Source organism: Miniopterus natalensis, chromosome 3 (assembly GCF_054644295.1).
Source record: "Miniopterus natalensis isolate mMinNat1 chromosome 3, mMinNat1.hap1, whole genome shotgun sequence".
In the NCBI taxonomy this organism is placed as follows: Eukaryota; Metazoa; Chordata; class Mammalia; order Chiroptera; family Miniopteridae; genus Miniopterus; species Miniopterus natalensis.
The window spans coordinates 93,950,579-93,976,161 of NC_142083.1; the positions used below are offsets into that span (position 1 = coordinate 93,950,579).

The 25,583-nt window shown below is 54.4% G+C and overlaps 3 protein-coding genes across 8 annotated transcripts; 2 read left to right on the forward strand and 1 right to left on the reverse strand.

Annotated features, from left to right (window-relative positions):
- The first annotated feature begins 1,814 nt into the window (after positions 1 to 1,814).
- IGFALS (insulin like growth factor binding protein acid labile subunit) lies at positions 1,815 to 11,959 on the forward strand. 2 transcript variants are annotated; one of them, XR_015714278.1, is made up of 2 exons: positions 1,815 to 2,019; positions 9,958 to 9,990. XR_015714278.1 is itself a non-coding variant. In XM_016208071.2 (2 exons), exons 1-2 carry the CDS (start codon positions 8,881 to 8,883, stop codon positions 11,754 to 11,756), a joined length of 1,815 nt encoding a protein of 604 aa, XP_016063557.2. In that variant the 5' UTR covers positions 8,866 to 8,880; the 3' UTR covers positions 11,757 to 11,959. The 2 variants fall into 2 exon arrangements, 1 of the variants encoding a protein (XP_016063557.2); XM_016208071.2 differs by lacking the exon at positions 1,815 to 2,019 and adding an exon at positions 8,866 to 8,896 and having other exon boundaries at positions 9,958 to 11,959.
- Positions 11,960 to 13,402: 1,443 nt separating this feature from the next.
- Positions 13,403 to 15,958, reverse strand: NUBP2 (NUBP iron-sulfur cluster assembly factor 2, cytosolic). Of its 2 annotated transcripts, XM_016208079.2 has the most exons (6): positions 15,765 to 15,958; positions 15,433 to 15,631; positions 14,542 to 14,696; positions 14,298 to 14,408; positions 14,072 to 14,141; positions 13,403 to 13,559 (listed from the first exon to the last, which is right to left on the reverse strand). In XM_016208079.2, the coding sequence occupies exons 2-6, from the start codon at positions 15,584 to 15,586 to the stop codon at positions 13,417 to 13,419; spliced, it is 633 nt and encodes a 210-aa protein (XP_016063565.2). In that variant the 5' UTR covers positions 15,587 to 15,631; positions 15,765 to 15,958; the 3' UTR covers positions 13,403 to 13,416. The 2 variants fall into 2 exon arrangements, with proteins under 2 accessions (XP_016063565.2, XP_087671862.1); XM_087815736.1 differs by lacking the exons at positions 15,433 to 15,631; positions 15,765 to 15,958 and adding an exon at positions 15,232 to 15,415.
- A 3,296-nt stretch (positions 15,959 to 19,254) lies between these two features.
- On the forward strand, positions 19,255 to 25,469 carry SPSB3 (splA/ryanodine receptor domain and SOCS box containing 3). 4 transcript variants are annotated; one of them, XM_016208076.2, is made up of 7 exons: positions 19,255 to 19,494; positions 20,783 to 20,920; positions 23,551 to 23,623; positions 23,838 to 24,025; positions 24,105 to 24,207; positions 24,287 to 24,412; positions 24,680 to 25,469. In XM_016208076.2, the coding sequence occupies exons 1-7, from the start codon at positions 19,402 to 19,404 to the stop codon at positions 25,018 to 25,020; spliced, it is 1,062 nt and encodes a 353-aa protein (XP_016063562.1). In that variant the 5' UTR covers positions 19,255 to 19,401; the 3' UTR covers positions 25,021 to 25,469. The 4 variants fall into 4 exon arrangements, with proteins under 4 accessions (XP_016063562.1, XP_016063561.1, XP_087671860.1 ...); XM_016208075.2 differs by having other exon boundaries at positions 19,265 to 19,494; positions 23,551 to 23,731; XM_087815734.1 differs by lacking the exon at positions 19,255 to 19,494 and adding an exon at positions 19,652 to 19,839 and having other exon boundaries at positions 23,551 to 23,731.
- Positions 25,470 to 25,583: the final 114 nt, after the last annotated feature.

Below are 25,583 nucleotides of genomic sequence, written 5' to 3' on the forward strand. Positions count from 1 at the left end.
CGCTAGATTGGGAAGAAATGACTTTTGGTGATTTGGAGAGTTTCAGGTTTTGAATGTTCCGCTTTTCCATCCACTTGGATCTCTGGTGCCGTCCACACTATGCCACTAAAGCGACCTCTGATGCTGACCTGGTGTTAGCCCAGCCTCAACGGGCACGGTCCCCAACACAACTGCCTCACCATAGACACCACCTGCACTTCTGACCAACTGGCTACAAATTCAGGGGTTCCCTTGATCACTTTGGATTCAGTAACTCACGAGGATGACTTAGAATTCAGGGAGATGCCATCTTCTGACATTATTATAAAGAACATGATGAAAAGAGTTTTATGGTAAAGGATATAAGCCAGGACCAGCCAAGTGAAGAGACGCATAGGGTGTGGTCTGGGAGGTCCAGAACACTGACTGTCCCTTTCCGTGGAGCGCAGGTGTCTCCCCCTGGCGCATCTGGGTGCTCACCTGCAGGAAAGCCCACGGGCCTGTGTCGAGCTGACTTGGGGTGTCACTGTGTCAGCCATGGAATCACTGGCCATGTGATTGAATTTCAGCCACCCCTACCCCCCATCCAACCCTCTGATCACAGGGTAGATCTTTTTGGTGACAGTCCCCATTGAGTCACCTCATTAGTGTAAGCTCAGGTGGCCAGGGGAATTTTAAGGAATTAGAGGCTCCTTCTCCTCAATAGGGACAAAGACCAGAGAAATTCTTTTATTATTTGGCAGATGTCTTTCCATCAGGTTTTATAACTCTCCCCAGAGCCAGTTCTCTGGGCCGACTGGTCCCTAGGTACTTTGCTTTCTGATGTGTTGTAAGTGGCACCTTCACTTAAACAACTCCAATGGTCAGAAAGTAAAGGGCAGTTGACTTGGTTCCTGGGAACCCGCTAAACTTGCTCATCCTGCTGTCGCCTCCTTTGTATACCTTTTCTAGTTCCATCTGGGACACTGGTTTTCCACATCTCCCTGTGTTGAAGTGAGAGTAGACAGTGGCCTTTATTCTGACTTCACGGTTTACTAAAATGTGAATGCTGCTGAGGTGGCAGACACAGGACGCTCTGGGGACTCAGAATGGACAGACAGAAGACCCTTCCCTTGTGGAGCTTCTATTCTGGCGGAGGGATGAAGACGGAAGGGGACTGACGTGCTGGCAGGTCAGACAAGGGAGCATCGAAGAGGAAAGCCAGTGGGAAAAAGTACATAGAGCACCCAGGGCGGCTCCTTAAATAGTGGCTAAGGGGAGGCCCCGCTGAGGAGGTGGCATGAAGTAAAAATTGAGGGGATCTAGGGAGCGAGCCGCCCAGATATCCGGGAAAGCAAGCAAGGCTGCGAGGGCAGCTCGGGGAGGAGGGGTCAGTGTGCAGGTCAGAAGGACCTCAGCGCCCCCTCTGAGACGTGCAGAGGCAGGTCGTAGCTGCCCCTAACTAGGATCTCTGAGTGTCATGGCAGGGTCGCTGGAGGGGCAGCTGGGGCAGCAGCCTGGGGAAGGCCAGGGCCGGTGGGAGCGGTGCGGTTCCCATGTGAGCGGAGGGGCAGAGGCCTTTGCTCCCAGCTGGGATCTGAGCCGTGGGCGCTGAGTTAACTCACCCGAGACGTGGGGGTTGGGTTTGGACAAGTTGAGTTTAAAATGCCTGTGAAACACCTGGTAGGCAGAGGAAGTTCAAGGCAAGGTCCAGCCTGGAAACGCATGTGAGGGAGTCGCCAGCACGTTGGTGAGTCCTAAAGCCGGGAGATGGCGCCATCAAACACGAGTGAGGTCGAGGCGGCAGATGTTCATGGGTCTGGAACGGAAGGGGAACCGGAAGGTGGAGGAAAACCAGAGGAGTGGTGTTGCCAGGAGGAAGCAGCAGGCACCGCATAGGGGCAGGACGCCGCTTGTCCCCGCAAGGCTGGTGGTCAGGCTGAGAACCTGTCATTCCACCGAGCACAGTCCTACGTCTTTCCTCTGCCAGGAGGCACCCCAGGTGGGAACTGGATCTGCCTGTGGATGTTTCTGCACCCGTTGCCCTTCTCCTTTAGTCTGGTGAGTTATGTGAACAGCTTTTCAGTGCTAAGTTTTCTTCAGAGTCTTGGGCTAAATCCCATTTCATCGGAATGTCAGCTGCTGGTTTGGGCAGCTGGCTCCTTTCTCATACAATCTGTCTGGTCTTGGCAAGTGATAAAGTGACATGCAGCGTTTCTTCACGTCTTCAGGAATTTGTAGAAGGCAATTCTAGTCTGAGCCTGGTGTTTTCTTTTGTGGGTATTTTTAATGGTTATAGGGCTACTTTAATTCTTCTTCAGCTGCTTTTGGTAAGTTTTTTTCTTTCCGATGTTTACAAATTGTGTTTGCAACGTCCTTACCTGGGTTTGACACAGCTCTCTGCTATTTGCCCTCTTGCTTTGGGCTCCTGCTTTCTCAACTACTCGGGGAATCTCTCCTTTTCTAGTAAGAACAGGAAAGCTAAAAATCCCCAAGTACCCAGTGTCAGGCAGACACATATGCTGCACAGAACTTTCATGACTTCTCATTTTTACTTCTTCCTTGACACATGTACAGGTGTCTGAGGTGGACTGAAGGTATTTCATCAAATATAAACAAAGCCCTGTTACTGCTTCCTAAACAGCATCTTCCCTTTTCCTTCTGAGGATTTAGTGTTTCCCAACTGCTCTGTCACCTGTTTCCCTGGATGCTGGCTCCATCTCTCAAGAAGCCACGTCCCTGTGCATTTAGTTTCACCCTTTACTGATGCCTCTGGGACCTGCCTCCTGAGTGGTGGTCTTATGTCCAATGGGCCAGCACACTGGCCTGGCCAGGTCCTTAATGTTTCTTCGACAGCGACCCAGCTGATCTGCTGTGTGTCATGCACTAGTCCCAGTGGTACATTTCTCTCTAGCTATAAAATGGCTTAGGTTTTAGTAATGACTGTGTTTTACTAATAAAAACCTTTTAGAATTAGTTTTATTTAAATTGAGGTGAGAGTCATACAACATACACTTAGCCATTTAAAAGTGCATAATTCAGAGACACTCAGTACATTCACACTGTTATGCAGCCCCACCTCTGCCTAACATGGTGATCATTACATTAATCTGTGAGTAAAACTGTAAAAGGAGAGGCCTCTCCTGGTGCTCCCACTTCTATGGATGACTGGTTCTGATTGGGGCAGCAGAGAGGCCTGGGGAAGAGGCTATCTACATGGATCCAGGGAGCCTGGCCTAGGGTCCCTAGATAGATCCTGAGAGGGCCCTGGGACACACATATCCCTCCCATGCCTCTGTTTGCTTGAACCTCTGAGCTCAGACCCTCAAACCAATCCAGGATTCCCCCGAGGCCAGGTGGGTATGTGGGGGGTAGGAGGCCAAGGAGGCAGGACACCAAGCACCAGGTCCTCCCTCTTCCTACTTCAGTCTTTCCCTGGATCCCTGGCTCAGAGTTTTTCTGTTCTTCCTGCTTGTCAGCAAATATTCTGAGGCTGTGACCTTGACTTAAGCTCTACAACCAATAACTTTTCTTTTCTCTCTGATTTCTGTTGTAACAATCCTCTGCTGCAGCAACAAATACCTCAAATGGGCACAGTGGTAGGGCAGCCAATGGGGAAAAGGAATCTTAGAGACTGAAAGGAAAAATAGTAACTCAGCAATAATAAATGGAGATTTTAGGACAACTAGACAGGACATCGGCAAGATTAAAGAAGACTGAACACTATCATTCTAGGTGCCTATGAAACATTCTCTATGATAGACTATATCTTAGGCCACAAAATACATCACCATAAACATTAAGAGACAGAAATTATACAAAGTGTGTTCTTTAACTCCAGTGGAATTAGATATCTACAACAGAATGAAGTCTGGAAAAACCCCAAATGTTTGGAAGTTAAATAACACATTCCTAAATAGCATGTGGATCAAATAAGAGTGAAAATGAAAACACCATATCAAAATGGTGGGTTGCAGCTGACGCAGTGCTAGAGGTAAATTTATATAGCTTTAAACACCTGTATGAGAAGAAAAAAGGCCTCAAGTTAAAAAACCTAGGTTTCTACCTTAAGAAATTAGAAAGAAAAAAAAAAAGACCAAACGAAACCCAAAGGAAGCATAAGAAATAATAATTACAGAGGATGCGAATGAAATAGAAAACAGAAAAACCAAGTTCCTTGAAAAGATCAACAAAATTGACACATCCTTAGTTATACTGACCAAGAAAATAAGAGAGAACACAAATTTTACCAAATGATGATTGAAAAAGGGAACATCACTAATGATCCAAAAGAAGTTAATAGGACATCTAAAGGAATACAGACGGTCCCCGACTTAAGGCGGTTTGACTTAGGATGTGCGAAAGCGATATGCTTAATAAATTACATGAGATATTCAACACTTTATAAAATAAGCTTTGTGTTGATTTTGTTCAACTGTAGGCTAATGTAAGTGTTCTAAGCATGATTAAGGTAGGCTAGGCTAAGCTATGATGTTTGATAGGTGTATTGAGTGCATTTTCAATTTCCTTGGGTTTATCAGGATACAAGTACATCTTTAAGTCAAGGAGCATCTGTAGTAGGAAAACTCTATACCAACAAATTAGACAACTTAGATGAAATGGACAAATTCCTAAAAACAAATTTACTTAAGAAGTAGAAAATCAGAATACACCTATAACAAAAAATTGAATTAATAAAAACATCTTAAGTCTTCATACAAAGGAGAGCCCAGGCCCACTAATGCATTCTATCAGTAACACTAATCACTCAAACTCTTTCAGAAAATAGAAGAGGGAACTTTTCCCAACTCATTCTAGTGTTATCCTGATGCCAAAGCCAGGCAGACATCACAAAAAAAGAAAACGAGATCAATGTCCCTCATGTAGATCAGTGTCTTTTGTGAACACAGATGTAAAATCCTTAATAAAATGTTAGCAACCCAAATCCAGCAACACCAACACTATACACCATGGCCAATAGGATGTATCACAGGAATGCAAGGTTAGTTAAATATTGAAAATCAGCTATCAAATAGACCATATTAATGAATAAAAGACAAAACCCACAAGATCACCTCGCTGGATGCAGAAAAACATTTGGCAAAAATCCAACACCCATTCATGAGAAAAGATTTCAACAGTTGAGGAATAGAAGGGAGCTTCCCCTCAACCTGATAAAGGAGGTCTGCGTGAATTTCCAACTACTACTGTATCCAGTCCCTACAAACTCAGTGACTTGAAATAACACAGATTTGCCACCTGGCAGTTCTGGAGGTTGGAAGTCTGACAGGAGTCTCATTGGATTGTTAGCAGGCCTATTTCCTTCTAGAGACTTCAGGGGGAGAATCTGTTTCCTTGCTTTTTCTAGATTCCAGAGGTGCCTTCTTCCTCCACCATCAAAAGCTAGCAACTGTGGGTTGAGTCCTCCTCACTTTGCCTCACACACAAAATCAGAATAGACCTATAACAAAAAATTTAATTGTCTAAAGTCTCAAGTCTTCATGCAAAGGAAAGCCCAGGCCCACATGGCTTCACTAATGCGTTCTATCAGTAACACCACTCACTCACAAACTTAGAAAGTAGAGGCGACACTCCTCCAGAAGAGGACTTCTTCTGACCCCTCTTCCACTTCTAAGGACCCTTGTAATTACATTGGGTCCACTTGGGAAATCCAAGTATCTCACTACTTCAAGGTCAGCTGATTAGCAACCTTAATTTCCCTTTGCTATGTCACCTGCCATATTCATGATCCCAGGGGTAATGACATGGATATCTTTGGTTGGGAGAGTCAGTGCCTGTCACAGCATCTATGAAAAACATCAGCCAGCATCCTAATTCATGGAGAATGACTGTAAAATCATTCACCTGTAAAAGCTTCCTGACCTGTAAAGTCAGGAACAAGGTGAGAATGCCTGCTCTTGCTGCTCAACACTGTACTGGATATGCACCACAGTCGTTAACACTTTTATGTTTTCCCGACCTACTTCTAGAAAACAATTTCGGCCTACACAAACAGAAAATGAAATAAAAGGGCGAGAAAAGATAATAGTATCCAGTAACAACCATCTAGGAAAAAATCTAAAAAATAAATGCAAGATCACAACACAAAAATTACAAAAACTGAGAACCCAGAGATAACCTAAATAAAAGGGCGAATTATACCATGTACACAGATTAGAAGACTCAATATTGTGAAGATGTCAGTCCTCCCCAAATTGCAACACAACTCATAATTTAAGAGCCCTGGCCGGTGGGCTCATTTGGTTAGACGTCATCCTGCTCCAAGAAGTTGCTGGTTCGATTCCCAGTCAGGGCACATGCCCTGGTTGTGGGCTCAAACATCCATGTTCTCTCTCTCTCTCCCTTCCTCCCTCTAAAAATCAATTAAATCTTAAAAAAAACACCCTGTCTTTTCGTTTTAGACACTTGGCAAGCTGCTTGCACAGCAGATAAGGAAATGCAAACGGCTGTGAGCAGCCAAGTGCTGAGGGGAGGGAGGACTCTGCCAGTTACCAAGACCTACGGAAAAGCCTCTGGGCAGGTGGAGCCTGAGGGAGGCCGTGAGAGCCCAGAAAGGGCCCTCACTGACGGGGACACTCATCAGTGGTGGCACTGAAGAGCAGGGAGGAAGGGCAGCCATTAACTTACGTGGTGGTGAGGCCATCATAACCCACCAAAAAGAATTCCACTTGGACACTGCCTCACACTCTCAGGGAGTGGACTGGAGAGAAGGTAGCCTGCAGCTTTAAGGGGAAAGAAGTCACATGTTCTGAAGGTATTTTAGGAGAACATACAAGTCATGTGCTAAATAGGACTTGAAACCATAGTTTGATAAATTGGACTACATTAAAAAAAAAAAAATTCTTTTTGGATTTTTTCCTTCTTTATTGTTGGTATTTGAGAAATCAAGTTCAGTATAAAACATTTAAGGAACAGCTTATGAGAGACCACATTAAAAACTCTCGCCACAACCATGATAAAGTGCACAAAAAAGCAAAACACAGAGCAAACTACTGCCCTGGCCAGTGTCGCTCAGTTGGTTGAGCACTGTCCCATGCGCCAAACGGTGGCTGCTTCGATTCCTGGGCAGGGCACATACCCAGGCTGGACTCCATCCCCAGTAAGGGGCGTGCAGGAGGCAGCCAATCGATATTTTCTCTCCCTTCCTCTCTAAAAATTAAAAAACCGAACAAAAAACCCAACCCCAGCTGCCAAAACCCTATAAGAGTTTCCTAGACGTCCAAGCTTGACCTGTAATCACAGGAATTGCCTGTCCCCACCCTCATGTTCAATGATAGGACAACCAACTCCATGTCCACGTGCACCCACATGGACATGGAATCCAGTGTCATTTTCCAGCACAGGGGGCCCTCCATGGGGGGAGCTTCCCAGAGAAGAGGCCCCACTGGCCCCACAACTCCTGCTGAGTCTGCACTTTCTACTGTGTAAATGTGTGTTTACTCTGTAAATTTCTGGGTGTGGACTTTCTCCCTGGCAGATCTATAATTTCTCAGAAGCTGAGAAAGGACCTGGAAAAATATCAAAGCTCAATAAAGGGAGGGAGGTAAAGCTGCATCCCACACCCCACTGCTGGTGAAGCAGGGGAGGGCTTGTAATAGGGGGGCGGGTAGGGTGAGGGTTCCAGTCTCTGGGCCCAGTGAACAGCTTCCAAATAGGCAGCTTCCAGACCCGATGAGAGGGTGGGATAGCTCCCACCCGCCTCACCTCTCCCTCCCCACTGTCCACCTGCTCGGATACAGAAACGTCCCATTTCAGAGCACCCTAACCCTCTAAGCCTTGCCCTCCCCAGACCCAGTTGTGCCTACTCTAGGCCCTTCCAAACACAGGCCCGCCACCCCAGGCAGAGCAAGGGACTCTGGTGGACAGGCACAGCTGACAGCCGGAGGAAGGGTCCCCCCAGGGAAGGAAGGGATGGCTGGAGGGCCAGACTGTACCTGGTTTGCGCAGGAAGAGCAGAGACCAGCTGGCGGATAAGGGCGTGGTGGGGCTCCCCTGGGCTCCAGCAGCCTTGCCAGCCGCTACCTTCTACGTTCTGACCTGGGGCTGACCTCAGGCCAGGCGCTGGGCACACATCCCAGCAGCCTATGTACAGGACAGGGTGGCTATGTCCCCACAAGAGCCTTATGGGACAGCATGGGGGCTCCCAGCAGGCAGAAGCTGGTCCTAAAGCCAGGCCGCCCCCCACTCTCTTCTAGGGAAAGCACTGCCTGCCTGCTGAAAGCAAACACAAGGTGGCTGGGCTCTGCCAGGCATGGCTAGAAGAGAGGCTGGGGGAGGGACAGTGGCCAGACACCAGCTGACCCTGAGGTCACAGGAGAAGCCAAGGCTGGGCTGGGCGACCCCACCCAGGCTGTTAGGAAATGGGAAAGGGGTGGTCAGTGTGCCAAGGCAGATGGGCAGGCCCATTGGGAAATGTGGCGGCTCCTGCTTAACCCCCACACGGCCATCTGCTAGGTGGAGGGACCCCAGGGGCTGCCCAAGGAGGCCCACCCATGGGCCGGGGAGTCGAGCACAGGGGTCTCCTTTTCTGGATTCTCCAAACCTAATCAAGCACCAGCCCCTCACAGGGTGCTCCAAGGGACACCCCCATCCCCTACCTGCCTGCTGGCCCAATTCTGCAGGGCTGGGCAAGATGGCAGGGACAGGACAGGTCCCCATTGGCCCTCAGAGCTGAACCATGGCCCACCTTGGACCCTGAAGGTGGCTTCAGGGTGTACACAGCCCCCAGCTTCACCCCTGTGCCATCTACACCCAGGGCACCTGGCCGCCCGGCAGGACAGGGTTAATGGAGCCCAGGGCCAGCAGAGATGGGTTGGCCTGTGACAGGGCGCTGGAGGTGGGGAAATCCAGAGGGCAGGAACAGCCAGCCCCAGCAGACCTGCTGCCTGCTTTGCATGCAGGATGGCCCTGAGGAAAGGTGAGGTTCCCGGTGTCCCCAAGCCCACTGGGGCTGTGCAGCCCCTAGAGATGGCTTAGGTCTGGGTAGGCCTGAACTGGGAGCCCATGGGGGGAATGGGGCTGCAGGGGTGTTGGAGAGTGCAGCTGTGCCTGGCCCCAGACGGTCACCTTTTCCTCTTCTTGCCTGAAGGCCCAGGACAGCAACACAAGGAAGGCAGGGTGGTGTCTCCTTACACCCCTACCCAGGGACCTTGCTCAGGAGCCCCTCTGCTGGGCTGGGGTCTGCTGTCCTCCCAGCCACTTGGAGGCCAAGCCACTGCCGTCTTGTTCCATCTCAGGGCCTGGCCCTATCCAGCTGGGTGTGGGGTACCCTCCAGTGCTGCCTTTGTCCCACCATGAGACCCCAAGCTCTCCAAGGGCAGCCCAGTGCCCAGCACTGGTTCTGGGCATTGTTGCTGGGGAGCTTGGCGCCCTTTGTCCTGAGACAAAACCTGACCTGGGTGAGTTGACAGTTTTGAGTCAATGGTATAGGGTCCCTATCTGCCACCAAGACTGCACCCTGTTCCTCTCCCCACAATGGTGCTGGGCCAAGTACCTGGGTGCAGGCTAAATTTGCCCAGCTCACTGTCCAGCTCCCAAGGGCAGCAAGTATATTTCTCCAGAATATTCCCACTCATGCCTTCCTCCAGGCCCACCTGGCAGCCTGGCCCGGCTTGACTGTCCCCCTTAGGGACACAAATGGACACATGGCCTAACTGCCAGGTGCCCAGCCCTTAGCTTTCTCTGGAACAGGTATCGCCACACTTTCAATCCTGTGGTCATTTTGAGCTGGAGAACCCAGTTGGCCTGCCTGCCTTCTGCTTCCAATTTAAGTGGGGTGACCACATACCTCAGCTCACACCTTCCTCTAGTCCAATCAGCAGCAACTCCTCTCGCAGTGGCTTGCTGTGGTCTGGGTGCTAAGTTAAATAGTGACCCACATGTGCAGGCTTAGGCCTGAAGTTTCCACGTCTCTCTCACTCCGGGGTTCACATCCCGAGCCCCTCAATGCCACCTCTCCCCAAACTCCTTTCCCTACAGGAGGCCTGGCCCTGGCAGTGCTGCTGATCTCCTGGGCAGCATTGGGTCCCTGTGGCCTGGAGGGAGTGGAGCCTGGAGTGCCAGGGGACACTGAGGGCCTGCAGTGCCCGGCCACCTGTACCTGCGGCCACGACGACTACACGGATGAGCTCAGCGTCTTCTGCAGCTCCCGGAACCTTACACAGCTGCCCGGCGGCATCCCAGACAGTGCCAGGGCCCTGTGGCTGGATGGCAATAACTTCTCCTCCATCCCCGAGGCAGCCTTTCGGAACCTCTCCAGCCTGGGCTTCCTCAATCTCCAGGGCAGTGGGCTGGCCAGCCTGGAGCCAAAGGCATTGCTAGGCCTGCAGAACCTGTACCACCTGCACCTGGAGCGGAACCAGCTGCGCGGCCTTGCGGCCTGCACCTTCCTGCACACGCCAGGTCTCGCCTCACTTGGCCTCAACAACAACCTCCTCAGCAGAGTGGATGAGGGCCTCTTCCACGGCCTGGCCAACCTCTGGGACCTCAACCTTGGCTGGAACAGCCTGGCCGTGCTCCCTGACACCGTGTTCCAGGGCCTGGCCAATCTGCGCGAGCTGGTGCTTGCAAGCAACAAGCTGACCTACCTGCAGCCCCAACTCTTCCATGGCCTCAGCGAGCTCCGGGAGCTGGATCTGAGCAGGAACGCTTTGCGAAGCATCAAGGCCAATATCTTTGTCAAGCTGCCCAAGCTCCAGAAGCTGTACCTGGACCACAACCATATCACCGCTGTGGCCCCGGGTGCTTTCCTGGGCCTGAAAGCACTGCGTTGGCTGGACCTGTCACACAACCGTGTGGGCAGCCTCCTGGAAGACACCTTCCCAGGCCTGCTGGGCCTGCACGTCCTGCGCCTCTCACACAACACTATCGCCAGCCTGCGACCCCGGGCCTTCAAGGACCTGCACTTCCTGGAAGAGCTGCGGCTGGGCCACAACCGCCTCCGGCAGCTGCCAGACAAGGCCTTTGAGGGCCTGGGCCAGCTGGAGGTGCTCACACTCAATGACAACCAGATCCAGGAAGTCAAGGCGGGGGCCTTCTTTGGCCTCTTGAACCTGGCCGTCATGAACCTCTCTGGCAATTGTCTGCGGAACCTTCCAGTGCGAGTGTTCCAGGGCCTGGCCAAGCTGCACAGCCTGCACCTGGAAGGCAGCTGCCTGGGCCGCATCCGCCAGCACACCTTCGCTGGCCTCTCGGGGCTTCGCCGACTCTTTCTCAAGGACAATGGCATCACGGCCATCGAGGAACAGAGCCTGTGGGGGCTCCCTGACCTCCTGGAGCTGGACCTCACCTCAAACCAGCTCATGCAGCTGCCCAGTCAGCTCTTCCAGGGCCTTGGGAAGCTGGAATACTTGCTCCTGTCCCGCAACCGGCTGTCTACACTGTCAGCAGAAGTCCTGGGGCCCCTGCAATGCACCTTCTGGCTAGACATCTCGCACAACCACCTGGAGGCCCTGCCCGAGAGCATCCTTTTGCCACTGAGGCAGCTGCGCTACCTCAGCCTCAGGAACAACTCGTTGCGGACCTTTGTGCCACAGCCTCCTGGCCTAGAGCGCCTATGGCTGGAGGGCAATCCCTGGCACTGTGGCTGCCCTCTCCGGGCCCTGAGGGTCTTTGCCCTGCAGCACCCCACTGTCGTGCCCCGCTTTGTCCAAGCCATCCCGGAAGGAGACTGCCAGCCACCCATGTATACCTACAACAATATCACCTGTGCCAGCCCCCCCAGCATCTTGGGACTTGACCTACGTGATGTTGGTGAGGACCACTTTGCTCACTGCTGATCCAAGGCTTGTCCAGGCCAGATACTGCCCTGGAATCAGGACAAGCCCTCGCCGTCCCTGGAGACGGTTGGGCACCCTACTCCTCAGCTCCTGGGGGGTCAGGCCCCACACTGTTCACTTGTTGGGATCTCTTCCTCAGGGAACACAGTCCCAGGGCTGCTGGCCTGGCCCCTCAGGGCCAAATCTGGAGGGTTGGGGGCACAGCCCTCCCCAGCTGTCATCTATTAAAAACAATCAAATAAACTGCCTGTGAGCACAGGGATGAAATCTGGGGAAGGGGAAGAAAGCATCAGCCTGGATACCTGTGGAATCCCCTCCTGATGCCAGCTCAGCCCACACCCCATGGCTGCCTCAGTCCCTTACACCCTCCTACCTCTCCCCCTGGGCTTGGACTCTTCATGCCTTCCCAGCCTGGGCCCTCCCAGGATGCCCACTTCCGCCTACGGGGCGGGCACTTACTCCGATCCTCATTAGGCAGGTTGGTGGAGGCAGCCTAGTCCTGAGAAGCCGGAGCACAGCAGAGGCAGCCTCTGCTCCAGGAGGTCCAGCAGTTAGTGTCAACCGGGACCAGAGTGGGTGCCAATCCTCTCTCCAGACCCCCCTTCTCCCAGCCAAACCCCTTAATGGCGCTTCGTTCTCCCCACTCTTCCTCTTGGCACAGCTCCCTTCCTCAGTACCCCAACACCCCCAGGAAGTAGTACCACAGGCTGCCTCCCCAGACCCCTGCCATCCCCACCCCAGAGTTGCCATGTCTCCTCTCACAGCCCTTCTTCCCTTGGAAAGGGCAGCCCCTCGCCTCTCTTCTGCTTTCCAGAACGGACTTCCCTCCTGCCTTCCTGGGGAAGGTGCAGGAAGAGCCCTGGGACTGACTGCACTTCGCACTTCTCTCTGCTCTTAGCTCAGCCCCCAGGTGCCTGCAGTGTGGAGGGCGGGCAGTAGGTAGCCCTGCCTGCTTGCCAAGGGCCCCCACACACACATTTCTCTGACACCACAAATTCCTCTGCAAACACATCCTCACCCTGGCCCTCAGGGGCCTGCTGATAACCAGCCTACTGGCCTGGCCCCTGGGACTTAGGGTGAACTCTGTCTGCTACAGGACAGAGCCATACACTAAGGCAGAGGCTGGACCAAGGTGGAATGACCTAGAAACGTAAGACTTATAACTGTGGTAGCGGGACACATTTAATTGTGGGCACCTCTGAAGTTAGTACCTTACAGGGTGCTCCCTTCCACGACCATAATCACTCACAGCCCTGCCAGCAGCCAGGCACTTGAGGACGACAAAGTCCCCAGCCATCTTCCAGACCCGCAAGCTTTGTGGACAATGTGGAGACTCGGGTATCAGGAGTGGCCTGTCTGGGGCACGAGTGCCACAACATGAAAAGTGAAGATGCAGGGACCAGAGCTCAGGCCATGGAACTAGGACCCCACACTGTCCCTGGGGTCTGCCACAGACCAAGCCAGCAGAACCACTCATTGTTGGGGGCTCTGGCGCCCAGATGCTGCTGAAGAGCGAAACGTCTCCCAAGGGCCCGGGCAGAGAGAGGTGTACACAGTGACAGCCCCACAGGCCAGCCCTGCAGGTTCTAAGAACCGCACCCAGGACCTCTGCTCAAGTCTGTGAGCTCCAGCCCCATAGTGGTGCCAGGAGATGCCTTGGTCAGGAGAGCTGAGCAGGTGTCTCCAAAACCTTCTGGACTATGGCGGAGAGTGCATGAAAGGCAGGGCTTTGGGGAAACTCTTGGATGAAGTCTCGGCCCTCCTCCAGGCTCCTCGTGAGCTTGGGGTCCAAGGGCACAGAGCCTGCAAAGACAGAGGGAAGGGGGCCAGGTAAAGGGGTAAGGTGGTGAGAAGAGGCCTGGGAGGCCATGCTCATACGCCTAACGCTCCCCAGGAGCCACTGTCAAGCTGCTTTAGCCCAGAGCAGACACCCATCAGCCTCGCTCTGGCTGAGGTACCTAGAAGGGCTCTTGGGCTCAATTTCCATCTCGACGGCCTCAATCCAGGTCTGCTGCCTCGGACTCTGCCCACTTGTAGAAAGTGCAAGACAGGCACTGGGGACACATGGTCATGCACCACTGGTGTCTCCCCCACCCTCCACCCCATAGAGGTGCTCCCAGAGCCAGAGCCACAGCCTTCTGATGGGGTCACAGCAGGACTGCTCAAAGCCTGGGTGGTACCGCCCATCTCTTCAGTTGGTTAGCAGTGATCGGCATTAGAGATGAACTGATACATCTTCCCCCACTGTGGGCAGTGGGCATAGGCAGGTGGGACCACCTGAAGCAGAGGCCAAGGGGCAGCCCTGACCCACTCACCTAGGAAGGGAACTCCAGCATGCCTGGCCAGCTGCTCGCCGCCTCCCCTGGAGAAGATGTTAGTGCACTCCTAGGATAGAGGCACAGGGTCCACCTGAGGACTCTCTCCACACTCAGGGAGTGGGGTCCAGGCCCAGGGAGCGGTGGGGGGGACGACGACCACACAGCGGCACCTCTGTCCCCCCATCACCCCACACTCCCCACGGGTAATTGCCTCACAACTTACCGTGCAGTGTGGGCAGACAAAGCCACTCATGTTCTCCACAATACCGATCACCCGCAACCCGGTCTTCCTACAGAAGGTCAGCTCCCGCCTCACATCCCCAACAGACACCGCCTAGTGATCAGGGAAGAGCCGGGACAGGCAATGGGAATCCTGAACTCTCAGCCAAGAAGAGCTTAAAGAGCAAGGAGAGGTGCCTGCCTGGGTGAGGTGGCACACTGGGAAACAGGACGATGCTCTGCAGTACCTGGGGTGTAGTGACCACGATGGCCCCCAGGGGGTTGTAGGGACGGAGGGCTTCAACAGCAGCCATGTGCTCATCAGAGGTCCCTGGGGGCGTGTCCACAACCAGGTAGTCCAGCTGCCCCCAGGCCACGTCAGACACAAACTGCTTTATCAGAGCTGCAAAGACCCAGGGAGGTCAGGTGGGAGGGGTCTCCCCACACCCACCACCTCCAGGGCGGAGCATCTCTACAGGTATGGAGAGCACGAGGGCTCCAAGCTGCCCATCAAACAGACTGTACGTGTGGGGGGCACGGCACAGCAGGGGACTCTCATTCCTGTCCCCTACAAGCACCCCTTTCTTCCCAGGTGCTGGGCCACCTCACCCTGCAGGACTTATACTCAGGCCTCAATAAGAGGCCAGCTGGAGCTGTGACCCTCCTGGGGCGCCTGTGCCCAGCCCTGGGGGCACTTCAGCTTTCACAGCCCAAGAGATGACCTGAGTGGAGCAGCCCCCATCCTGTGCCCGATACACCTGCAGACTCACTGCCAGGTGGAGGGGCCTTAATGCCTCCTGCCGGTGCACAGGCTCCAGAGCACAACCTTGGTGCCTCCCCCTCCAGCCCCCCCAACACACATAGGGTGGGGCTCAGGTCTGAGCAGACCCACCCTTCCTAGGCAGGGGAAGGGTGCTCCATAGTTGATGACCACATACCTGTCTCACTCTCATGGCCCACACCCGCCATCTGGATACCAGCATCACCACCGGGCCTGACTGGTCAAGTGAGCAGCAGGAGGCCCGTGGGGTGGGGAGGGCCAGCAGCTCCAGGCTCTGGCTAGGCTTTTTAATGGAGGACTGAGTGATCAGCCAAGGGAGGCTGGGAGGCTGACAGTGCAGTCCCCTGCCTGTCATTACCGTTCTTCTTGGGGCCTCTCCACACCACAGCTTCATCCGGCTTCTCCAGCAGGAAACCCACAGACATGAGGGAGACTGTCTGCTCTTGGTCCACAAAGACAGGCACCCAGCCGCTGTCACACTGGTGCACGGCCCTGCCCTGCGCCTGGAGCATGCGGGGGATGCTGGGGCCACACAGGTCCACGTCGAGGATCCCCACCTGCAAGGAGCCAGTACGCCCGCATGGTAGGTAGGGGTCCCCCAAGGCAGTAGGAAACCAGCTGGCTTCCCTGTGTCCATCCAGAAGGGGGAGGAGCAGGAGCGGCTGGGGGGGGGGGAGCGGGGGCGCTCACCTTCTTGCCCGCGTGGCGCAGGGCCAGGGCGAGCTCCGTGGAGAGGGTGCTCTTCCCGACGCCCCCCTTCCCCGACAGGATGAGGATGATGTGCCGGACGCCAGCCAGGTTCCCAGGCTCTGCTCAGGACAAGGAGGAGGCTGCCATAGACGCTCACCACTGCCCTTCACTTGCTGTCACCACTCACCTCCTGTCTCCCGAGTCCTAGGCCTGCCCCTTCCCCGAAGATCCTCCTGCGGGCCACAGGCCTGGCCCTTTGGTTCCTGCAAAGCTGCTGCTCCCACTCTTGTCTGAAATGCCCCAAACTTGTCCTCCTCCTAGTGTGCGCATGTGCGACTGCACCCACGTGGGCGATAAGCCAGCTGCTGGCTCGCTGCAGATTCCAGTGGAAACAGGTGGAGACTAATGCAAATTGGGTCATTCCGGCCATGAGATAATTCTGTGCTTGGGCAGCTCCCACCCCGCTCCTCGGACCCAGGACTGATCCTCTGGGGTCTAAAAGGCAATCGAGGCAGCCTTGGCCTCCAGTTCTCAGGAGGGACCCTTACAGCTCTGGGGATCCCGAGCAGCTGCAATCATGCGTGCGTGTGAATGTCAGTGTCATCTGGCTGCCAGCAGTGCCTTAAGGAACCCTAGGTACACAAGGGCAGCCACAGGATGCCCCTGCATGCTTGGTGACTCCCACACAGGTCCTGGGACCAGAGTTGTCTCTGTGGACCCATCGGCTGCTAGCCACTCTGAATTCCTTCCAATGAGCCCCAAATGTCACCAAATAAATATTCACCAACTCAATCCCTGCACCCTGTATACACACAACCCTCAGCCCCTCTGCAATACCCCCACATTCTTGCCCCGACACCCTTAGGACCTCACCCCACCTCCAACAAGCTGCTCCCTTCACCACCCTCTCCACACGAAGACAGGGCTCAACAATCAACACAGAAATGCGTACAGTCCTTCCTCCTGGTCCACCTCTCAAGGGTATGTTCAAAAGCCTCCCCCTCCAAAGCCTCCTTAGGAAGGACTCAGAGGGCACCTATCCTGGCTTTCAGGCAGGTTTCTGTTACCAATGCATTAAAGTGCCTTTCCTAGATATGCTTCCAGCACCAGGGGCTGGGACATCTTTTAAGATGACAAGGAAAGGGAACAACCCCGACCTGGATCACTGCCTGCCAACATGAAGCCCCAGACCGTGGCCTGAGGTCACCCACCCCTGCAGCAATTTAAAAAGTTAATTACTTAAATTGCTTTAACATGAAAAGGCATTTGGGAGTCCACTTCACTTTTGTAGGGGTGGAGGGGAGGGCTTGGGTGGAAACACAAGAAGGAGCCAAGCTCCTAATCACTATGACTCACTTTCCTCACTGGTAGGAGTGGGAAATTTTATCTGGAACCAAACAGGACACTCATGCTCTCATCAGGTAACTGGAAGGAGCCAAACTTCTCAAACAGCCATACTTAGGGGTTAACCACAGAACCTTTCACAGCCCTAAGTAAACTGAAGAAGTTTATAAACAGACGATCAACCAAGTGCATTCACCGAGTGCCTACTAGATGTGAGAGGCTGTGCTGGAAGGGGCAAGAAAAGCAGTATCTCCCCTCAGAAGAACGTGAGGAGCCCCTTTATGGATAACAAGTCCTGTTCCGCTTCATCTTTAAGTCTAACCAATCGCGATTATTTGATTACTGGACAAGTTTGTAACTCTTTGTATGTAAGGAATCTTTCTAGAAAGACACAAGTAACATGCCAGGACTGCCTCTGGGCACAGGGAGGTCAATTTTTTTTTTTTTTTACTGCATACCCAGTTAGGTTTTTTTGATTTTTATGTGCACTTTCCCCTAGTTAAAAAAGCAGCTCTTTAAATTGATCAATATAGAAGATATTCTTCTTACCTTGTAGCAAACCTGCCTTTATCCTAAAAACCCACTTCACATTTTTTTCCTACAGTGTTGTTTACAATCTGATGGATGAATTCAGCATGTAAGAGCTTGGTGCCCACCCGGCTGGCATGGCTCAGTGGTTGAGCATCGACCCACATATGATCTAGGAGTTCGATTCCCGGTGAGGGCACATGCCAGGGTTGCAGGCTTGATCCCCAGCAGGGGGTGTGCAGGAGGCACCTGATCAATGACTCTCATCATAGATGTTTCTAACTCTCTCTTCCTCTCCCTCCCTCTCTCTGAAATCAATAGTCATATTTAAAAAAAAAAGAGAGAGAGAGAGAGAGCTTGGTGCCCAAGGTACCAGACCCGAGGTCTTTCAAAAGATAATGTGGCAAACCTCTGCTTAGGAAAGCCTATATTGGTTAATCTATGCAAATCTGATTATAAGCGCTTATATCCCTTCCAACACTAGGTTTGGAAAGCTAGAATAACAGTTCCACAAATAATTAAAAGTATGTGATGTTCTGGTGTCTTCTTTTTAGAACCCCATATTTAAAAGACTGTTTACTGTTTTCTTGGGGCATCACCAAATCAAAAAACCATGACATAAGATGGGCAGTACTGTTTACTGGGGAGATGAGGAGACCTGGGTTCTTGTCTTCTTGAGAAAATATTTCAATCAAGAGACAAAGTGTAGAAAAGCAAGCAAGAATTTATTGACCAGAGCAAAAATATCATGTGTCCCTCAGAGGAGAGGGGGATGGGAATGGCAGGAGAACCAGCTGGGACTTTCATTTTCAGGGGTTTTGAAGGCTGGCGGTTAGCTTTATGCTGATGCACAAAAATGAGATTCATTCTCTGAACGTCACCTGTCCTTGGGTGTGGTTGGCAAATGGCACCAATTGGATTTCTGCTGTCTCCCCGAGTAAGTGATTTAAGCTACTTACCCTCTGGTTGGGGAGAAGTGCAAACCACTTTAAATATCCTTGGTTCAGGGAAGAGAGGATTTACCAGGTGGCTGTAGACTGCTGTTTATGTGTCTTAGTTTCCCTAGTCTGCTTGTCCTGGAATTTTCCTAGCTTCTTAATATTCTATAACAGTATTTTGTTTTTAACGACAAACAGCGCACGTGATCTGAGTTCCCCTGAATGCACGTTCCCGCGCAGCGCAGCACTTACATGAAAACTTGAACTTGAGGACGTTACACACATAAGTACACGTGAGTCTCCGCGACCCTTACACTGTACAGAACACAGTCCGCTTAACACTCATCGTCCCCACGAGCAGCTGCCCGTGGGCCTGTCCCCGCTCCCCCAGCGCCCGCAGACTCACCCGCCGCCGCCTCCATCCCTCCCGCAGGCTGCGAGCTTTCCATCCGCTTCCTCCAGCTGAGTGAAGAGCCTTCGGGCCAATGGGCAGCTGGAGTCCGGCCCCCGGCTCTTCTTGATAGGCCCACTCAAGCCTCTCTGAGCCAATTAGGTTGCACAAAGGGCCTACGCAGGTTCCGGCGCCGACGACGTACCGGAGATGAACCCACTTCCGTGTCAATGCCCGAGTTTGGGGCCGCCTCCCCATCTCGCCCTTAGTCCCCGGGGCGCCTGGGCCTTATCCCCGGCCGCGTAAAATGTGACCCGTGAGGACACCGAGTCAGCATTGGCAGGTTCAGCAGCCTCTCGGCAAGAGGCGTGTGCGGCGGGAACCGCGCCCCGCCTAAGCCCGGGACTTGGAGCGCCAGCCCGCGGCAGCCTGGCCAATGCGTTGCGGGGGGCGGGGATTGTTTACGTCTCGCTCGGGAGTGGAAAGTGGGTCACGGCCGCCGGCGGCGCGCGGCGGCGGAGCAGCGCAGGTGAGGGCCGGTCGCGTCCGCTGCTCCCGACCCTCCCGGTTCGGGACCCTGCGGGGCCGCCGGTGACGAGGCCTGGCCGCGCTTTTGTTCCCGCGGGCGGCGCCGGGGCCCGGGCAGGCGGAACGGGCGGGCTGCCCCGCACGGGAGACCGGCCGCGCAGCGCGGGAGGAGCCGCGCCCCGCCCGAAACTGAAATTAGTAAGAGGCGCCCTGCTTCGAGGCCCGACACAGTCTCGTGGGCCGGTCACTTCGCGTGCATCGCGTGGCGCCCACTGTGCGCTGCAGGCGCAGCGGATGGTGACTAGGCCGGCGCCCTGGAGCCGGCTGGACTGGCTCGCACCGGCAGGTGAAGGAGCCGCGCGGCGGCGGCGCTGGAGGGAGGGGAACCTGGGGCTACGGGCGGCGCTCCCAACCCTCGAAAGCAGTGCCTGCGTTCATTCACCGACTGCGCCGGCCTGTACCTGGCGGGGTCCTTACTGGGGGACAGTTTTTGTCCCCCTGGGAACTTCATTCGGGGGAGAGCTAGGCGGTAGATAATCATAGAAATCGAGGTGTTAGTGTAAGTCGGACACGGAAGCTGAGCCAGAGGACGGGAAGGCATTCCGGGCAGAAGGCAGGGAAGAGCTAGCAACTGGGACCAGGCCACTGGGAACTGGAGCAGCACTGGAGAGCTTGATAGGCTTTGTGGGGTTTTGCCTTTTATCCTAATAACAATAGTAATTTCTGAGGAGTGATAAGATTTGTTAATATTTGCTTAAAATGTCAAGATTTGTTTCAAAAACATCTTGGCTGTAGGGAGTGGAGTGGATGGGGTGGAACTGGTCCTAGGGCGTGGAGGCCCTCAGGCCTTGGTGGGAAGGAGGAAGTGGGGAGGGGGTGACTGCCCTGCGTCTGGCATGAGGAACTGGGAGGTCGGAGATGCCATTTGTCTAACTGGACAATGGAGGAGGAGCCAGGGGAGGTGTGAGATGCCTGAGGAAGGTACAGGCTGCCCAGCTGGGTTTCCTAGGCTGAGCTGAGAGCGGGACTGAGCTATGCATTTGCGGGTCATGGATGTCTGGGTTGCTTTTCACACTCTCTATCTTGGTTTTATCAAGGTGCTTGGACACTGGAGTGAGGTAGGAGCTTGTGAGGAGAGTACTGGAGCCCCACCTTAGCACCATGTGGCTCACAATATCCTCCACCTTTAGGGGGTTCTGGTACAGCCAGCCACGGCCAAATGCAGGGGTTGTTGGGAAGCCTTCCAGTGTGCCAGGTATTTCCTTTGCTCAGAACCTGTTTGCTTTCAGATCCTGTCCACCATGGCCAGGCGCCCCCGGAGCAGCAGAGCATGGCATTTTGTCCTGAGTGCAGCCCACCGAGACGCAGATGCCCGGGCCATGGCTCTGGCAGGGACCACTAACTGGGGATATGATTCTGACGGGCAGGTAGGTGGGTACTACTGGACTAAGGTGTGGACACCCTGGAGGCAGGCTCTTCCCTGGGGCAAGAATCCCCTGAGGGCAGAGGACGGGGACAGTAGGACCCTACTGCTCACCCTGGGGTTACCCTGGTTAAGAACCCACATGGCTCTGGGTGACAGGACCTTCGGATAGATACCACTTTCCTCTCTATACTCTTTCCACTGAAGAGGGTGGCAGTTGGTTCTTTGGTCAGTTTGTTCAACAGAGTATTTCCATCCCATTTCTTAGCCAGTTTCCAAAGATAGCTATCATTAATGCCATTGCATCTTCCTGGATGGTTCCTCTGCCTATTCAGGCATGTGCTTTATATTTGTGTATGTACATATTTAAAAGATCTTTAGTGTTGAAGACCACAATTCCTGTGCCTTCTCCCACTCAGTCACTCCCAAGTTCAGGTTGGAATAGCAGCTCAGCTGTTTGTCTCAGTGCAGGCTGCCTGATGTACCTGAGGGCTCTGCAGCCAGAGGCTGGCTGTACCAACCCTAGGAATGGCTGGGCTGTTGCAGGGAGTGGTGGGAGGTAGATTTTCAGTTATTTTGCAGAATCTCTTAGACCAGAGCAAGGGGTTGGCTCTGCCTTGAGTCACCTCTACTGCTTCCTTCCAGGGTGATCTTTGGGTGACTTGTCTATGCTCTGTCACAGCCACTCTGCCATGGCTCAGCCAGGTGTCCTGGGGGGTGGGCACCTCTCCTCCCTTGAGTGAGGGCAGCTGAGCCTTGCAGAACCACCAGGCCTTGAGGGAGAATTGGAGGTGACTGTTCTGGGTTGGCAGCATCCTGGGGCCTCCCCAAAATCCCTGCCCAGGCCAGCAAGATGACCCTGGATGGCATTCCTGTCCCCCTTCTAGCTCCTGTCCTGACCATGTGGCTTAGAGCAGTCTGTTTTCCAGTATTTGTCCCTGCCTCGCTGGCTCATCACTCTGGGATGCAGGCAGTGTTGGGGGCCTGGGGTGCAGTGTTTGACACATGCTTGCTGCAGCCTGCCACATCATCTAATTGGCCTGGAGTATTTGACTGTGTGGGTGGGCAGGTGGGTGTGTCACCTTGACATCATTGAAGGCTAAACACACACCTTCCTTTCTTCTGCCTTTATGGCTTGCCAAGGGGCTGGGTCTGCCCCCTGCCCAGGTTGACCTCCAGGCCTTCCGTACTCAGGTCTGCGCCCCTGGGAAGGGGGTTGCCTATGGGTAGCAGTGTGCCTGCCTTGGCTTTTGGGGGATCACTGCTCCAATCTAGTGGGATGATTTGGGTCTTTCTGGGGTCTGTCTCTGATTGGGGTTCAACCCCCTTAGCTGTCTCTCTGGTTGGTTCATGAGCTTCTATGTGGGCCCTGGGTATAATAGAAGGAAATAAGGACGAGGCTCTTCCCCTGCAGAGCTTCCGTTTTGGTGGGAGGAGACAGATCAACAGGACAAAGGAGACTGACTGAGGAGCGGAGAAGGAAGAGGACCCAGGAGGGAGGGCTAGAAGAGCCTCTTTGAAGTGATATCTGAAAGCTGCCAACCAGGGGCAGAGACCTCCCCCATGACAGGTGGGGGAAGAGAGGGAGGAGCCAGGGCAGGGGAATGGGCCTAGTAAGGTCTGATGGGGGTGTGGGCTTTATTCTCAGGGTAGCATGACCTGCCCCAGATCTGAGCAAGGTCACCTGGGCTGCTGTGCAAAGGGTGTTTCAAGGAGGTAAGAGTAACACCCAGAGACCAGGGTGGAGCTGGAGCCTGCCCAGGGCCCCGGGCCAACCCGAGGGTTGACAGCAGGCAGGCAGAGGCTGTCTGCACCCTCTGGGCCCCGCGCAGTGAGACCAGGGTTGCCTGGGGTCCACAGTCAAGGCAGGTGTCCAGAGAGGCCTGTGTGGCATCAGAGCAGGAATGACTGTGTGCACAGAGCATCTCCTGCTGGCTTCCAAGAGAGGGTGGGTCAACAGTTACTAGAGCCCGACCAGCTCAGCCTGGGATCAAGGCCAGGACTGAGCCCCTCAGGTAGAGGGCCAGGCCCCACTGAATGTCTTCCTAGAACAGAAGCTTAAAGCAGCTTGAAAGCCCTGGGCTCCTTAGGGCCCTGGGATGGGGGTTAAGAACCACCTGTTGGAAGGTTGACAAAGGAGCTGCAGTCCAGGCACTGCCACAGCCCAGCTGCTGCCTGTGGGGAGACCCAGGGGCCTGCATTAGGCCACCAGCGGACTTTGCTAAGGGGCTCCCCTGCTTCAGGCCACCCTCAGTGGGGCCAGCCTATCCATGATCTAGAAACTGCCTGGAGAACGATGGCTGAGCATACAGCCCCACTGTGGGCTCATCAGTGCCTGGGCCTCCAGGCCCCCTTGGCTGCAAAAGTGGAGTGGCTCTTAAGGCCGCTCTCAGAAAGCCTGTGGTGTGGTAAGCCCTCCCCAGTACCTGAGCAGGAGGTGTCCAGGGTCACTCGGGGCATTGTAGAAGGGTGAGCCAGCTGTGCACTTGGGACCTGGGGAAGTGCTTTGAGGCTAAACTCACAGATCCCTTTTTGGGGCATCCAAGCAGTTCATCCATTGGCCTGTGATGGGTGTTGTGGCAAGTGGAGGGCAGAAGGCACAGCAGGAGGGCACAGCCTGCCCTTTTTCCTCAGCACAGTGACTCTGACTCTGACCCTGAGTACTCGTCCCTGCCGCCATCCATCCCCAGCGCTGTGCCCGTGACGGGTGAGTCCTTCTGCAACTGTGATAATCAGAATGAGGCCTCCTTCTGCGGCAGCCTGCACACAGCAGCCCACCGGGGCAAGGACTGCCGCTGTGGGGAGGAAGATGAGTGTAAGTGCGTGGCATGGGGTCCGACAGGGGTACACCTCTTGGGCAAGGTTAGGAGAACTAAGCAGGGGCTCAGGAGACTACCCCAACCTGGCCTTTTCTCTCCCAGATTTTGATTGGGTCTGGGATGACATGAATAAGTCCTCGGCAACCCTGTTGAGCTGTGACAACCGGAAGGTCAACTTCCACGTGGAATACAGCTGCGGCACAGCAGCCATCCGAGGCACCAAGGAGCTGGGGGAGGGGCAACACTTCTGGGAGATTAAGATGACCTCTCCTGTCTATGGCACAGATATGGTAAGTGGCTGGCAGGACTGTGAGGGGAGGTGTGCTGCTGGTGCCTTGGCCCCCCTTCTTCCTGGCCTGTTGTCTCCAGATGGTGGGCATTGGGACATCGGATGTGGACCTGGACAAGTACCACCACACGTTCTGCAGCCTGCTTGGCAGGGATGAGGACAGCTGGGGCCTCTCCTACACTGGTACGTGGGGCCCCTAAGGGCAGGCAGGCTGGAAGGGCCCCCAAGGCATCAGACTAACCCCCACCCTGCTGCCCCCCAGGGCTCCTCCACCACAAGGGTGACAAGACAAGCTTCTCCTCGCGGTTCGGCCAGGGCTCCATCATTGGCGTGCACCTGGACACCTGGCATGGGACACTGACCTTCTTTAAGAACAGGAAGTGCATAGGTGAGGGTGGCCAGGATCCCAGGGGAGACACGTGCCTGTGGGGTGTGGTTGCTACTGAAGTCCTGCAGGAAGCAAATGGGCCCGTGCTGAGTGGCCCCAAGGCTTCCTGAAAAGGTGTCCTCAAAGAACAAAGCCGGAGGTTCCAGGGTCTCCAGAGGGTGGGACAGCACAAGGGCCACCTCAGTTACCTCAGGAGGATGTCCAAGGAATGGCTAAGCCCCGAAGCCCCGTCCTGGCCCAGGATTCAGGCTGTGCCCCCTCCTCTAGGAGTGGCAGCCACCAAGCTGCAGAACAGGAAGTTCTATCCGATGGTGTGCTCCACAGCAGCCAAGAGCAGCATGAAGGTCATCCGCTCCTGTGCCAGCGCCACCTCCCTGCAGTACCTGTGTTGCCACCGCCTGCGTCAGCTGCGACCCAACTCTGGGGACACACTTGAGGGCCTGCCCCTGCCACCTGGCCTCAAGCAGGTGCTACACCACAAGCTGGGCTGGGTGCTGAGCATGAGCTGTGGCCACCACAAGTCCCCTGTGCCCTCGCCCAAGGCCACTGTCAGTCCCAACAGCCCAGAGACTCGGCGCTGCCAGAGAAAGCGCTGCCGAAGGACCTAACTTATTTTCCAATGAAAACTGCCTTCTGAGGCTAGGACAGCATTTTCTCCATCCTCTCCCACAGGCCGTGCTCCAGAGTAACAGGAGAGGGAGGAGTTGGGCCAAGGTCTGTCTGGTCTCTCTAGGACAGGCCTTGCTACAGGGGTTCAGGGGCCACAGGCCGAGACCAGGACTGCCTGAGTCCATCTGCTTCCTGTACCGGGTATGGCAGCCGCTGCTTCTCTCCTTGGAATCTCTTGGGAGTGGCCACCTCACCTCTTCTGGACTGAGACTGAAGGCCTGGGATGCTGGCCTGGAGGCTGTGGCCTGAGGCCTCATCGGACATCAGCTTTCCTGTAGCTGCCAGCCTCAGGGGACCTTGGGTTTGTCCTCACTTGCTTTGCATGTTGTCAGCTGTTCCTCCTGTCTGAGACTGAAATGAACGTAATAAACTTTGAGTTTATGCCTAACACATCCATAGTGGTAGAATTAAAAGGAGTCCACCTGGAGGCCTGGGTCTCACACATGTTCACAGCTTTTCTCCTGTGGTTCCAGTTGTGTCACAACATCCTTGGGAAGAGGCA

What these genes read in the sequence shown, in the direction of transcription:
- NUBP2 (XM_016208079.2), bottom strand. Translation starts at nt 15,586, where the DNA reads ATGCTCCAGGCGCAGGGCAGGGCCGTGCACCAGTGTGACAGCGGCTGG. An exon ending in GAGAGGCCCCAAGAAGAACG is followed by an intron (nt 14,697 to 15,432) that starts GTAATGACAGGC and finishes GGGTCTTTGCAG; the next exon opens with CTCTGATAAAGCAGTTTGTG. An exon ending in TGCTGGAGTTCCCTTCCTAG is followed by an intron (nt 13,560 to 14,071) that starts GTGAGTGGGTCA and finishes CTGTCTTTGCAG; the next exon opens with GCTCTGTGCCCTTGGACCCC.
- SPSB3 (XM_016208075.2), top strand. Translation starts at nt 19,402, where the DNA reads ATGCGTTGCGGGGGGCGGGGATTGTTTACGTCTCGCTCGGGAGTGGAA. An exon ending in CTGGGGCCTCTCCTACACTG is followed by an intron (nt 24,208 to 24,286) that starts GTACGTGGGGCC and finishes GCTGCCCCCCAG; the next exon opens with GGCTCCTCCACCACAAGGGT. An exon ending in TAAGAACAGGAAGTGCATAG is followed by an intron (nt 24,413 to 24,679) that starts GTGAGGGTGGCC and finishes CCCCTCCTCTAG; the next exon opens with GAGTGGCAGCCACCAAGCTG.